The sequence below is a fragment of the Motacilla alba genome, unplaced genomic scaffold, assembly GCF_015832195.1.
Source record: "Motacilla alba alba isolate MOTALB_02 unplaced genomic scaffold, Motacilla_alba_V1.0_pri HiC_scaffold_28, whole genome shotgun sequence".
NCBI classification, from domain to species: Eukaryota; Metazoa; Chordata; class Aves; order Passeriformes; family Motacillidae; genus Motacilla; species Motacilla alba.
In genome coordinates this window covers 1,781,134-1,795,074 of record NW_024037374.1, presented here as the reverse complement: position 1 = coordinate 1,795,074, position 13,941 = coordinate 1,781,134, and the positions used below count along the sequence as shown (strand labels likewise).

The 13,941-nt window shown below is 51.6% G+C and overlaps 1 protein-coding gene and 1 pseudogene across 1 annotated transcript; both read left to right on the top strand.

Annotated features, from left to right (window-relative positions):
• LOC119696322 overlaps nucleotides 1–13,941 on the top strand; it is a 2,199,709-nt pseudogene that overhangs the window by 1,282,884 nt on the left and 902,884 nt on the right.
• On the top strand, nucleotides 8,436–9,368 carry LOC119696359 (olfactory receptor 14C36-like). The gene has a single exon (XM_038126068.1). The coding sequence runs from the start codon at nucleotides 8,436–8,438 to the stop codon at nucleotides 9,366–9,368; it is 933 nt and encodes a 310-aa protein (XP_037981996.1).

Here is a 13,941-nt window from a genome sequence, read left to right as displayed (position 1 = left end):
GCAGAAGAGCAACAGGTACCAATTGCCTCTTCCACTGTGCATCGTCGACAGTATAGAACCACTGGAGATTCTGTGATTGCCATCCATAAGATGATCCGAGAGCTGGAGAGCCAAGGGGTGGTCAGCAAAACCCGCTCACCCTTCAGCAGCCCCATTTGGCCTGTGCCTTAATCTAAAGGAGAATGGAGAATGACTGTGGACTACCGTGCACTGAATGAAGTGACTCCACCACTGAGTGCTGCCGTGCCAGACATATTAGAGCTCCAGTATGAGCTGGAGTCCAAGGCAGCGAAGTGGTGTGCCACTATCAACATTGCCAATGCATTTTTCTCCATTCCTCTGGCAGCAGAATGCAGGCCTCAGTTTGCCTTCACGTGGAGGGGAGTGCAGTACACCTGGAACCGACTGCCCCAGGGGTGGAAGCACACCCCACCATCTGCCATGGACTGATCCAGAGTGCACTAGAAAAGGGTGAGGCTCCAGAACATCTACAGTATATGGATGACATCATTGTGTGGGGGAACACAGCTGCAGAAGTGTTTGAGAAAAATGGGAAATTCTCCAGATCCTCCTGGGAGCTGGTTTCACCATCAAAAAGAGCAAAAGGGACCAGCTTGTGAGATTCAGTTCCTAGGAGTAAAGTGGCAAGATGGTCAGCGTCGGATTCCTATGGATGTTATCAACAAGATGACAGCTATATCTCCACCGACCAATAAGAAGGAGACACAAGCTTTCCTAGGCGCCATAGGCTTTTGGAGAATGCACATTCCTGACTACAGTCAGATAGTGAGCCCTCTTTACCTGGTCACCTAGAAGAAGAACAATTTCCACTGGGGCCCTGAGCAGCAACAAGCCTTTGCCAAGATTAAGCAGGAGATCGTTCATGCGGTAGCCCTTGGCCCAGTCAGGAGAGGACCAGAGGTGAAGAACATGCTCTACTCTGCAGCTGGGAGCCGTGGTTTGTCCTGGAGCCTTTGGCAGAAGGTGCCTGGGGAGACTCGAGGTCGACCACTGGGATTTTGGAGTCAAAGCTACAGAGGATCTGAATCTAACTAGACTCCAACAGAGAAAAAAAATCTTGGCTGCCTATGAAGGAGTCCAAGCTGCCTCAGCGGTGATTGGTACAGAAGCGCAACTCCTCCAGGCACCATGACTGCCGGTGCTGGGGTGGATGTTCAAAGGAAATGTTCCTTCCACCCACCATGCCACCAGTGCTACGTGGAGCAAGTGGATTGCTCTTATCACACACAGCGTGCCTGAATGGGTAAACTGAATTGCTCTGGGATTTTCAAGGTAATTACAAATTTCACCCGAAGGTGCAAATTTTGGTTTCACAGATGAAGAACAAGAACCAGTGACACGGGCTGAAAAAGCTCCTCCATATAACCAACTGCCCCCAGAGGAAACACACTACACTCTTTTCACTGATGGTTCCTGTCGCATCGTAGGAATGAATCGGAATTGGAAAGGAGCTGTAAGGAGCCCCACACAAAAGGTTGCACAAGCTACTGAAGGAGAAGGTGGATCGAGCCAACTTACGGAACTCAAAACTGTTCACCTGGCCCTGGACATTGCCGAAAGAGAGAAATGGCCAAAGCTCTACCTCTACACTGACTCATGGATGGTAGCCAATGCTCTGTGGGGATGGCTGGAGAGGTGGAAAGAGCCAAATTGGCAGCGTAGAGGAAAAACAATTTGGGCTGCTGAAGAGTGGAAAGACATCGCTACCAGGGTATGGAGGCTACCAGTGAAAGTCCACTATGTAGATGCCCATGTCCCCAAGAGTCAGGCTAATGAGGAGCACCAAAACAATGAGCAGGTAGATCAGGCAGCAAAAATAGGGGTGTCGAAGACAGACTTCGATTGGCAACATAAGGGGGAATAGTTCCTAGGTCGATGGGCCCATGATGCCTCAGGCCATCAGGGTAGAGATGCCACCTATTAGTGGGCACAGGACCGAGGGGTGGATTTAAGCATGGACAGTATTTCTCAGGTTATCCATGACTGTGAGACATGTGCTGCCATCAAGCAGGCCAAGCGAGTGAAGCCCCTATGGTATGGTGGGCGGTGGTCCAAGTACAAATATGGGGAGTCCTGGCAGATTGACTGCATCACACTGCCCCAGACACACCAAGGCAAGTGCTACGTGCTGACCACGGTGGAAGCCACCACAGGATGGTTGGAGACCTACCCTGTGCCTCACGCCACTGCCCAGAACACCATCCTGGGCCTGGAAAAGCAAATCCTGTAGAGACATGGCACCCCTGAGAGAATTAAATCGCACAACGGGACCCATTTCAAGAACAGCCTTATCAAAACCTGGGCCAGGGAACATGGCATTGAATGGATATATCATATCCCTTATCATGCACTAGCTGCCAGGAAAGTAGAATGGTGCAATGGACTGTGTAAGACTACCCTGAAGGCACTTGGCGGGGGAACTTTATAAATTGGGAAATGAACTAAGCCAAAGCCACCTGGATGGTCAACACCCCAGGGTCCATCAATCGAGCTGGTCCTGCCCAGTCTGAACCCTTGCACACAGTGGATGGAGATAAAATCCCTGTGGTACATATGAAGGATATTTCAGGGAAGACTGTTTGGATTAATCCCACCTCAGGCAAAGACAAACCCACCTGTGGGATTGTTTTTGCTCAAGGACCTGGGTACACTTGGAGGGTAATGCAGAAAGGTGGAGAAAGCTCTTGTGTACCACTGGGAAACCTGGTCTTAAGTGAGAGCTGTGTGTAAGGTTTCATTGTGAGGCAGATGGAAATAGAATAAGGGGTAGATCATGTCCTGGATTGCCAAGCAAACTGTATTCCATTTGCCATCTGTATGCCAGTTGTCTTCTGTTAAGTGAGCAGTTTTCCTTATCTCTTCCACAACCATCCTCCATCTACTGATAACAGGCTATTGAATGTCACTGCATGGCTGATAAGAACTATAGCATCCCATTGTGAGATGCTCTGCCCAGGGGAGGAGCCAAGCATTCCTACCCAGATATAATCTGGAGGTTCTGGAACACCAGCACGGCTTTTCTCCACTGGATTTCCCAGAGGAACAGAAGCTGCCCCTTCTTCCACTGGATTGTCAGAGGAAGACTACACCCTTTTCTGCAGGATCCCTGCTCCAACAGAACCACACCTGACACTCCAGGAAGACTACAGCCACAATTCCAATTGGACTGCTACCAACACCCTGACCAACAGGGTGTCAGGTTGTGTTCTGACTCAGTATTCTTTTAATTGACCGCATAGTTTATTTTATCCTTTCATTTCCTTCCCTAATAAAGAACTGTTATTTTCTGCTCCCATGTTTTTTGCCTGACAGCCTGAGAGCTCCTTAATTTGAAATTTAGAGCAATTCGGAGGGGGTGGGGGGGTTTCACATTCTCCATTTCAGGGGACGCTCCTGCCTTTCTTAGCAGACACCTGTCTTTCCAAACCAAGACAATGTTAAAGGACATCAAAAATGGGCGACTCAGGAGGAGCAAAGGAACAGTTTAGCCAATTAAGAAGCTAAAAATGCAACTGAATCAGAGACAGGAAAACTAATCATAGTATTAAGCCTCATGAGAGAAATGCAAGAAGTCCCTGTATTCAGTGGGACAGAAGAGGAAAAACTCCTCAAAATAGGAGCCAAGAAAGATATTGAAGGGAAGTGCAGATTAGCAGATGGGAAGCAAGTGTTGAATAAACCCCTGGCCAAGAAAATGCTGGAAGGCATACATGAACAACACACTGGGATACTCAAGCACAAAGTGATCAATTTCTAAAGGACTGGGGATGCATACGAATTTTCAGAATAGCGAAGCAAGTAAATTAATGGTGTGTGATATGTCAACAAGTGAATAAGAAAACCATGAGGAAAACACCCAGAGGAGGGTGAGAACAAGCCTTCAGGCCCTTTCAAAACATCCAAGTAGACTTTACTGAGCTTCCCCAGGTACAACAGCGGAAGTTTTTGCTAGTGATAGTAGATCACTTGACTCATTGGATAGAGGTGGTACCCACTGTGAAAGCCAATGCCAATGTTGTGAGTAAAACACTTCTAGAATCAATCATTCCCCAATATGGGATGGCAAACAGGATTGATTCAGACCAGGGAACTCATTTCACATCAGAGATATTGCAGGAGGTTGTTCAGCCCCTGGGAATGAAATGGGAGTTACACACTCCATGGCATCCACAGAGTTCTGGTCAGGTTGAGAGAATGAATCAAACTCTGAAAAGAGCTGTAGTTATGCTAATGATTGAAACCCGAATGTCATGGATCAAATGTCTCCCTTTAGCCCTATTAGGAATTAGAACCCAACCGCAGTCAGATCTGGGGGTCTCACCCTATGGAATGATGTTTGGGTTACCCTTCCTGACCTCACCCCAGAAGGTTGCCCCCTACGAAGAAGGGGAAACCAATGCCAAGAAATATGTTCTGTCTAGAGCACAAACCTTAGAAGGGCTAAGGCATAAAGGGGAAATTCCTCAAACTACCACCCTGGATTTCAGAATCCATAATATTAATCCTGGGGATTGGGGGATGATTAAGTCATGGAGAGATCAGCCTCTAACTCCTCAGTGGGAAGATCCCTTTCAGGTACTGCTCACCACCGAATTGGCCGTGTGAACTGCAGAGCAGGGATGGACTCATGGCAACAGAGTCAAAGGCCCACTAGAAGAACCCAAAGAGTGGACTGTAACATCCAGGCTGGGTGAAACGAGATTGACTCTCAAGCAGAGACTGAAAGACAACCAGAAAAACACCAAGACGCCCAAAAAGTAGAGTCAGGCTTCCACCAACCAGCTGGAGAACTGTCTTCCTGTCTTAATGGGTGAGAATTACCAGCATCTGGTGAGGGGAAGCACACAAGGGACTGTGAAAGGTAATGGCACAGCTTCTTTAGGAAAATAAGACAAAGGAATAGAGGGCAAGACCAGGTTGGCCCCTTTGATTGCTACCAAGAAGACTCCATAGCCCTTCTGCAGGTAGCAGTCCCGCAGGCATGGTAAGGTCAGGACAAAAGGCGAGAACAGACCTCTATCATTCCTCAGTTGTCTTTTAATTCAACAGCGACTAGAGGCCAATTAGACTGAGTTTGCCTTTGTACTCACCCCTAAGATACACTGACTATGGGCAGCAGCCACACAGGCACGGTAGATGGCGGTTAAAGCCATACCAGACCTCTGTGATGCCCTTTTGTCCATTCCAAATAAGTGTGTCTAAGGAAAAACTGAGATTTTTTTCTCCTGTTCCCACTGTCCTTGCCCATGTCAACTGATGCTGGTATGACTCATTCAAGAGAGAGAGAAAATCTTTGACCTAATTGTTTGAGCAAAATGACTTCTAGAAAAAGAAAAGGGGGGTTTGTTATAGATGAGTAATCCTATGGTTGACTCTCACAATTAAGGGTTAAGCATTAACTATATGTTAAGAGAAGTTTTGTCGATGTATAATTATCTTTCCCCTCCCCCTTGCATTGTTATCACAGGATGGCCTCAGTAGTTGGGGCATTTGGGAGGGTGGGCTTGTTACTATGGCAGCACGTGACCTGCAATCAAGCTGTAAGAAAGTGATCTCCACCACTGGACAGCGAAGAAGGAGTTGATTGAAAAGACTTTGAGAGGTACTGGAGGTATAAAAGACAGAGCATCTATTTTGTAGATAAACATATGGTGCCTAAATCCTTTGCTCCTGGCACTGTGTTCTTTTCTTTATTCAGTTTTTCTGTTGTATTTTGATAAGGTCTTAATAAACCATTTAAATTTTTGAAAGTAAAATTTTTTTCTCACATGAGGTTGGGGAATGTGAGGCAAGGCTGTCTACATCGGGTCAGCTCCAAGGTACAACTTCTCTGACCTGTCCAGACCTCCTTACGAGCAGCCCCACATCAATATCAATCACAGAATGCTGCAATCAGCTCTTCACAAAAGAGAACAGTGATAAAATGTGCTCTAAAATAGGATTACATATTTCTTAGAACCTCATTGAAATGTTTCTTCATAACTGTAAAAGGAAAACCTTCCTGATGAACTGCACTGGAGCAGAGGGAAATCAAGGCAGAGCCATGAACTGTCAGGACTTGCTTGATCCAAATGAGCCCTGTGGTGCATTTGGAGCTGAGCCCTGGAACCTCAGGGCCTGAGAGGAGATTGCACAAACCTTGCCACAAGTCACATTCACAAGAAAACCCCAAAGTGTCTCAAAGCATTGATGGGTGCCACTGAGGTCCATCCCCAACACAGGCTCCTCATGGACTCCTTGAAGAAGTGAACTGGAGGCCAGGATGGCACAAAAAAAAACCTCTCAGAGATGTGGTGTGGAAAGGAAACCCAAAGTACCTTAAAAAACCTTGAGTATCTCAAAGCATTAATGAGCCTGACAGAGTGCCAGTACAAAGCTCTCAAGGGACTCATTAAAGCAGATAATTGGGGCCATGATTGCACAAACCTCTCACAGAGTCTGTACCAAAAGGGCAATACCAAGTACCTTAAAAAAACAGAAGTACCTTGAAGCATTAATGAGCCCCACTGAGTGTCATTACTGATAAAGGCTCTCAAGGGATTTAATAAAGCAGATAATTGGAGGCTGTGACTGCACAATCACTCTCATCGAGTCTGCATCAAAAGGGAAACACCAAGTAGCTAAAAAGCAGAAGTACTCTGAAGTATTAATGAGTCCCACTGAATGTTGCAACTGACAAAGCCTCTCCAGGGACTAATTACAGCAGATCATTGGAGGCCATCATTGCACAAACCTCTCAGAGACTCCAAGGCAAAAGCCAAACCCAAAGTCCTTTGAAAAACCCTGCAGTCCCTGGGAGCATGAAGGAACCCCCAGGGCCATTCCTGGGCAAGGCTCCCCAGGGACTCCTTCCAGCAGATCCTTGAGGCCACTGGCATGTGGGCTAGGGGGGATGCTGAGGGCAGGCCAAGGGGCTGCCAGTGGCCAGCCTGGCTGGGGCTGTGCCAGGAAGCCCCAGTGCCTCAGGACAAGGTGTCTCCTGCCAGCCCTTGGTGGCACAGAGCCTGCTGTGCCCCAGGGCACCAAGCCTTGGCTTCTCTTTGTCCCCAGCTGTCATCACTGCCTGCAGTTCTCTGCTCTGCCTGGGGTCTGGGGACACTTTCTCAGTCGTGGCCCTCCCTGGGACCCATTAAAAGTGCAAGAAACTTTGGAGTGTGATTCTGACTTGGAGCTCTGCAGAGGTTTCTTCAGCTGCCTCTCAGGGACTGATGTTCAGGGCCTGAGCACAAAGCCCCAGAGGCTCATTAAAGTCCTTGTGCTGTGGCTGTGCTGCTGAGCTGGGCCGGGCTCCTGGCACAGAGGCAGCCCTGGTAACCAAGAAGAGCTTGAAAAGCACATTTCTCTTGCTGAGCAGCTCTTCTGCCAGCCCAGCAGGGCTGGGGCACTGCCTGCAGCCAGCCCGGGCACAGCACAGAGGCACAGAGAGCTTCAATCAGTCAGGGCTGGGAAGGTGCTGAGAAGTGCCTGGGGCACAATCCCTGCCAGCCCTTGGCACAGGAACCTCTGGCTGCAGGACAATGCAGCTGCAGCTCCTGCAGTGCTCGCCTAAAGCTGGAACATCCCAATGCCTACAGACCCTGTGAGTACATTCTCTGATTGTCTCTTGTGCAGAGCAGCCAGGGGTGCCCAGGGCTTTCGTGCAGAGCAGGCTCCTGCAGCCCAGGGCGCTGTGCTGGGGCAGGGACTCTGCTGCCTGCCAGGGACAGCTCTCAGCCAGCCCTGGGAGCTGCTCTCATCACTGGGGGGGCAAGATGTGGGTGGAAGAAGACAGCTGGTAAGGCTTAGAAGTGTTCTCCTTGTGTGGTGAGGATGTTACATTGTTCATGACTGCTCCCAGCAGGACATTTTAACTCCAGTACATTTCCAAGTAGATTATACACTGAGCACAGTGAGGCACTGGGCGCATAAAAAGGAATATTTTGCTTTTTTAATATACTGCTCGGGGTTGCCTGGATAGGAAATTGCACATATATATTCACCTCTCAGTTCAGGTGGAGAAAAAAACAAACAACTTTGCTCTCAGATATTACTAAACCAAGCAGTGACAGATATCAGCACAGGTCCCCATAGAGGCAGCATCAGTGTCGCTTTTCCAACCTCCTCAGGGTTGTTCTAAGGTTGCCATCAGAGCCTGCAGAGCCAGAGCTGCCCCTGGGCAGTGCCTGAGCTGGGAGGGGTCTGCAGGGCAGAGCTGAGCCCCCAGGGCGGGACTGGGCTCTGGCAGCACTGGCAGGGCCCAGCCCTGGCCACAGGGAAGCAGCTGCTGGCAGGGAGGGACAGCTCCAGGCAGCAGAGCCGTGGGCAGGCAGTGGGGGGAAAGTGCCTGAGGCTGTGCTGGGATATTTGAAGTCCTCTCCAAACCCAACTATTCCATGATTACTTTTTTTAGAGATCCCCTTTGCAAGGCACCGCAAATGTCCAACAGCAGCTCCATCAGCCACTTCCTCCTGCTGGCATTGGCAGACACGCGGCAGCTGCAGCTGCTGCACTTCTGCCTCTTGCTGGGCATCTCCCTGGCTGCCCTCCTGGGCAACGGCCTCATCATCAGCGCCGTAGCCTGCGGCCAGCACCTGCACACGCCCATGTTCTTCTTCCTGCTCAACCTGGCCCTCACTGACCTGGGCTCCATCTGCACCACTGTGCCCAAAGCCATGCACAATTCCCTCTGGGACACCAGGAACATCTCCTACACAGGATGTGCTGCACAGGTATTTCTGACTGTATTTTTTATCTCAGCAGAGTTTTCCCTCCTGACCATCATGTGCTACGACCGCTACGTGTCCATCTGCAAACCCCTGCACTACGGGACCCTCCTGGGCAGCAGAGCTTGTGCCCACATGGCAGCAGCTGCCTGGGCCACTGCCTTTCTCTATTCACTGCTTCACACGGCCAATACATTTTCCCTGCCCCTGTGCCATGGCAATGTCCTGGGCCAGTTCTTCTGTGAAATCCCACAGATCCTCAAGCTCTCTTGCTCCAAGTCCTACCTCAGGGAACTTGGGCTCATAGTGTTCTCCATCTGTTTATGTTTTGGTTGTTTTGTGTTCATAGTTTTCTCCTATGTGCAGATCTTCAGGGCTGTGCTGAGGATCCCCTCTGAGCAGGGACGGCACAAAGCCTTTTCCACCTGCCTCCCTCACCTGGCTGTGGTCTCTCTGTTCCTCAGCACTGTCATGTTTGCCTACCTGAAGCCCCCCTCCCTCTCGTCCCCCTCCCTGGATCTGGCCCTGTCAGTTCTGTACTCCGTGGTGCCTCCAGCCCTGAACCCCCTCATCTACAGCCTGAGGAACGAGGAGCTCAAGGATGCAGTGTGGAGACTGATGACTGGATGCTTTCAGAAACATTAAACTGCTGACCAATTTCTGCCAATCACTTCTAATAAAAGTATTCTTTAATACTTCTTGTTGGTTTCAATTTGGAGCTGATTTTTCTTTGGTTTTTTTTTTTTTTCATATTGTCCACAAAAAATGTCATTGTTTGTGCCATTTCTCATTTTGTTTCTCTCCACCTTTCCTGTGGCCACAGAACTTGTCAATGAATGGCTGTACTCTTGCAGGCTTTACAGGAACTAAAGGATCTCCTAGCAGAGTTTTCTGCAGAGATGCCCTTTGGTTGCCTCCTCTGGAGCTGCAGCAGCAATGTCTGTGTGCAGAGCTGGGGGCAGATCAGTGCTGGCCCAGCAGCTGTGCCCAGCAGCAGCAGCAGCACTTGGTGTTGGCAGTGCTGCTGCCGTGGCCCTGCCCCGCTGCCCTGGTGGCCCTGGTGTTGCTGTAGGGCCTGAGTGCTCTCGGGGCCGGGCACAGTGCTGGGGGTGGCAGTGCCGGGGCTGCAGCAGGGACAGGCCATGGGCACTGCTGGGGCAGCACTGACGCCTCAGGCCAGGGCCTGGGGGCTCCAGCCTCCTTGCCCAGGCTCTCTCAAGAACACACCCAGGCCAATGCTCAGCACAGAAAAGCCCCGTGAGCAGCCCCAGGCTGGCCGTGGGCAGGCTGGGGGCAAACAGCATGGCTGGTGCTCTGCCAGGGCCCTGGGGGAGACGGGAAGGAGCAGCAGAGCAGGGGCTGATCCATCCCCAGTGCGCTGGACAGCCCAGGGCAGCGTCCCAGAGCGTCCTCATGGAGCTGCCAACACCATCCCCCCTCTGGAGCCCTGGCCTCTCCCTCAGCTCACACAGGTGCCCCATCCTTGCAGGCACAGGCACAGCAGCACTGGCTCAGGAGCCCCTGTTTGCATTGCACACAGCAGGCGGGAGCACCCCCATGCTGCTGCTGTGGGGACATCAACCTGAGGGAGCACAAATGCCATCAGCCCCCGGGGCCAGCAAGGGCTGGGGGACACCAGGGAAAGCACTCAGCTTTGTGCTGGCCTCTGCAGTCAGCCAGAAAGTTTGTTGCCATCAGCTGGGAGTTTCCTGTCCCACTGCAGACGCTGTTGCTCAGAGCCAGGGCTGCCTGGCAGCCACCCCCTAACTGCCCTGAGCATTTCCTGGGCTTCACCTTTGATTTCTTTACTCTTCCCTTGCCCAGATTTCTTCTTCTTTCCCAGCCCTGTTCCCTGCCCTGCAAACAGCCCATCCCTGTTTGCCCTTTCCTCTCTGGCCCCACTCCCCATTGCAGTTCCTGACTTGGCACCATGGGAACGGCCCTTGGGGAGCAGGATCATCCTCCAAGTGCTGCAGCAATTGTCTGCAGGCTCCTGCAGTGCCCCGTGCTGCTCCCTTGCCAGAGGCAGCCCAGGCCAGGGGGCCCATCTGGGCTGCTGTGTCTGCCTGTGGGGCTCCCTGTTCTGGGCAGTGAGGAGGAGCTGCAGAGGCTCTGCAGGACTGACAGGATGGGCTTTGGGGCTGCCAGGAGAAGCTGAGGCACCTGGGCTGCTGGAGCTTCTGAAGAGGAGGCCCTGGGCTCATCCTGCCACTGCTCCAAGGGTGGTTTCAGAGAATCTCAGAATCAGCAAGTTTGGAAAAGTCCTTGGAGATCATCAAGTCCAACCTTACCTTTTCTAAGCCTCTTCTTCTCCAGGATAAACAACCCCAGCTCCCTCAGCCACTCCTCACAAGACCTGTGTTCCAGATGCCTCCCCAGCCTTGTTGCCCTTTTCTGGACATGCTCCATCCCTTCCATGTCTGTCCTAAATTGGGGGGCCAGAACTGGACACAGCACTCGAGGTGCTGCCCAAGCAGTGCCCAGCACAGGGCAAGAATCACTGCCCTGCTCCTGCTGGCCACACCATTCCTGATCCAGGCCAGGAGCCATTGGCCTTCTTGGCCACCTGGGCACACTGCTGGCTCATGTCCAGCCTGCTGTCCAGCAGTCCCTGCAGGTCCCTTTCTGCCTGGCTGCTCTCCAGCCACTCTGTCCCCAGCCTGTTGTGCTGCAGGGGTTGTTGTGGCCAAAGTGCAGGACCCGGCACTTGGAACTGTTAAACGTCACCTTGTTGGATTTGGGCCCTGGATCCAGCCTGTCCAGGGCCCTGTGCAGAGCCCTCCAACCCTCTAGCAGATCAACACTCCCAGACAACTTGGTGTCACCAGGGTTCCATGAGGCCCCAGAGTGTCCCAATGATCTCCATGATTCCATGAGGCCTCCCAGTGTCACAATGTCCCTTTGGTTCCATGGGACTCCTTCATGTCACAAAGTCCCTCGGATCCTTGAGGCCCCACAATGTCATCATGGAACTGTGGTCCCCAAGGCCCTGCCGTGTCACAGTGGATTCTTGGTTCCATGAGGTCTGGCAGTGCAGCAATTCTCTCCCAGGTTCCACAGTGTCACAATGATCTCTTGGTCCCAAGGGCCACCACGGTGTCAAACATGTTTCCTTCATTCCAGGAGTCCCTGAGGAGCAGCACTGGCCCCTTGATTCCATGGGCCCCTGCAGTGTCACCATGGCCCCATCGTGACACCAGGTCCTGCTCTGTCACAATGCTCTGCATGGTTCCACAAGGCCCTGCAGGGTCACAGTGGCCTCTTGGCTCCATGAGGCCTCCGAGTGCCACAAGGAATTCCTTGGTGCTGCAGTGTCACAGTGGAGCCCTGGTGACACAAGATCCTGCAGTGTCCCCAGGGTCCCTTGGTTCCATGGGACACCACAGTGTCACAATTGTTCCCTCGGTTCCCAGAGCCCTTGCAAGGGAGCCATGGCCCCTTGATTCCATTGTCCCCAGGCTCTCCCAAGGGTCTCCTTTGTTCTGCAGGCCTTGTGGGGCAGGGCCAGCACCTGTGCAAAGCATTGAAAACAGGCAAGTGGCCCAGAGAGGAGGCTGCTCTGTGCCCTTGGTGGCATGGACAGAGCAGGGAGGGGGCCCAGGACATTTGTCACCGCCAGCCTCTGTCCCCAGGCCTTGGCAGCCCTGGCTGCTGAGCCCAGCTTTGCCCTGGGCTGAGTTTGGCTCTGGCCCAGCTCCATCCTCCTGCGGGGCTCAGGGCCTGTTCCTGGCCGTGGCCAGCCCTGGCTGCCTCTCTGCTGGCCCAGAGGCCGGCAGAGCCCGGGACAGGGCTGTCTGTGCAGCCCCACAGGTGCCAGGGGCTCTGCAGGAGCTGGCAGAGGCTGCCCAGCAGAAAAGCCATGGGGCACAGAGAGATCCAATCCCAGCTGGGCACCCCAAGGCACAAGTGGCACTGCCTGTTCATGGGCACACAACTGATATCTGCCTGGAATGGGGCACAGGTGTTAATACTTGAACATGTCGTATTATAAAAGCACATCTCCATCAACCAGATTATTAGAATACTTTTTAACAATTGCAAAATTTCCCCTCTAGGAACAGAAATTTCCTGGAAATACTGATTGCAGGACAAGAAATACTGCAATCATGTGACTTGTGTTTGCAAAGAGCAAATCTAGGCAGAATCGGGGCAGGGAGGGTTTGGGGAGACCTTGGGATCTGTGCTGGGCACAGAAGGTGTTTTCCATTGCTCTGAGACTGTCTGCTATGGAAGGGGGATTTAATATGCAGCAGAGGAATGACTTTTGCATTTGATGGAGCTGTGCCTTGCCTTGGCTTTGTTGTCTGACAAGAAATGAACATCCCTCTGTGTCTGGGGCAGCTCCTTCTGCAAGGAAAGCAGGTGGGAGTTGGAGCCAAGGAGCTGAAAGCTGCAGCTGCAGCCTGGGCTGGAGGGAGCTCAGATTTGCACAAGTCTGCTCTGAGTGCCAGGCCTTGGCTGGGGGAAATGGTGGGGTGGGGGTAGGGACAGAGTCTAATTGATTGTCAGACAATAATATTTCAATTCAAACTGCATGAGGAGGTACTTGGACTCAGTGTCAATTGGAGATTGCACATATCAATGTATTAACAGGAAACAAAACCTAAACAGGAGCAAAAAAAAATTTGCTCACTATCTTTGTAAGTATAATATATTCAGTTTGAATACACTGCTGGAATCTGTCTAATAACCACAAAAAAATTTGGAAAGTGAAATCAATTTATTCCCAGAGGCTTGGCTTGTGAAGGTGTTTGGATGTTCATGATCCCTGGGACACTGAATTCCTGCACTGAAGAGCTGCAGGCTGAACAAGCCTCTGGAGCAGTACAATTCAGCAGCAGCCTCCAAGTTGCTGAGGATGTCAGCAGCCCCCACTGAGGCCATCCCTGGCCAGAGCCCCTGGGGGAATGGGCAGACAAGGAGAGCGTCCCTGGGGCTGGGGCAGCACAACTCAGAGGCACCAGCGGCTCCAGCTGGGAAATGGAGTGTGGAATGGGGCTGGGAGAGCCCTGCCTGGGCTGTGCCAAGAAGGACACACAAGCCCTGACCCCCATCCACCAAACAACTTTCTGAAGGAGACATTTAAAAGGAATTACAATTCTGTGTGTATTCTGAGTTGGACTCCCTAGAGAAATAACACAAAGAGATTCTCAGGAGCTCCAAACAACCAAACAGCCTTTACTGGGAACATTGTAAAATCAGAGAACCTTTGGCAAAA

Coding starts and splice junctions, on each gene's coding strand:
- LOC119696359 (XM_038126068.1), top strand. CDS start 8,436: ATGTCCAACAGCAGCTCCATCAGCCACTTCCTCCTGCTGGCATTGGCA.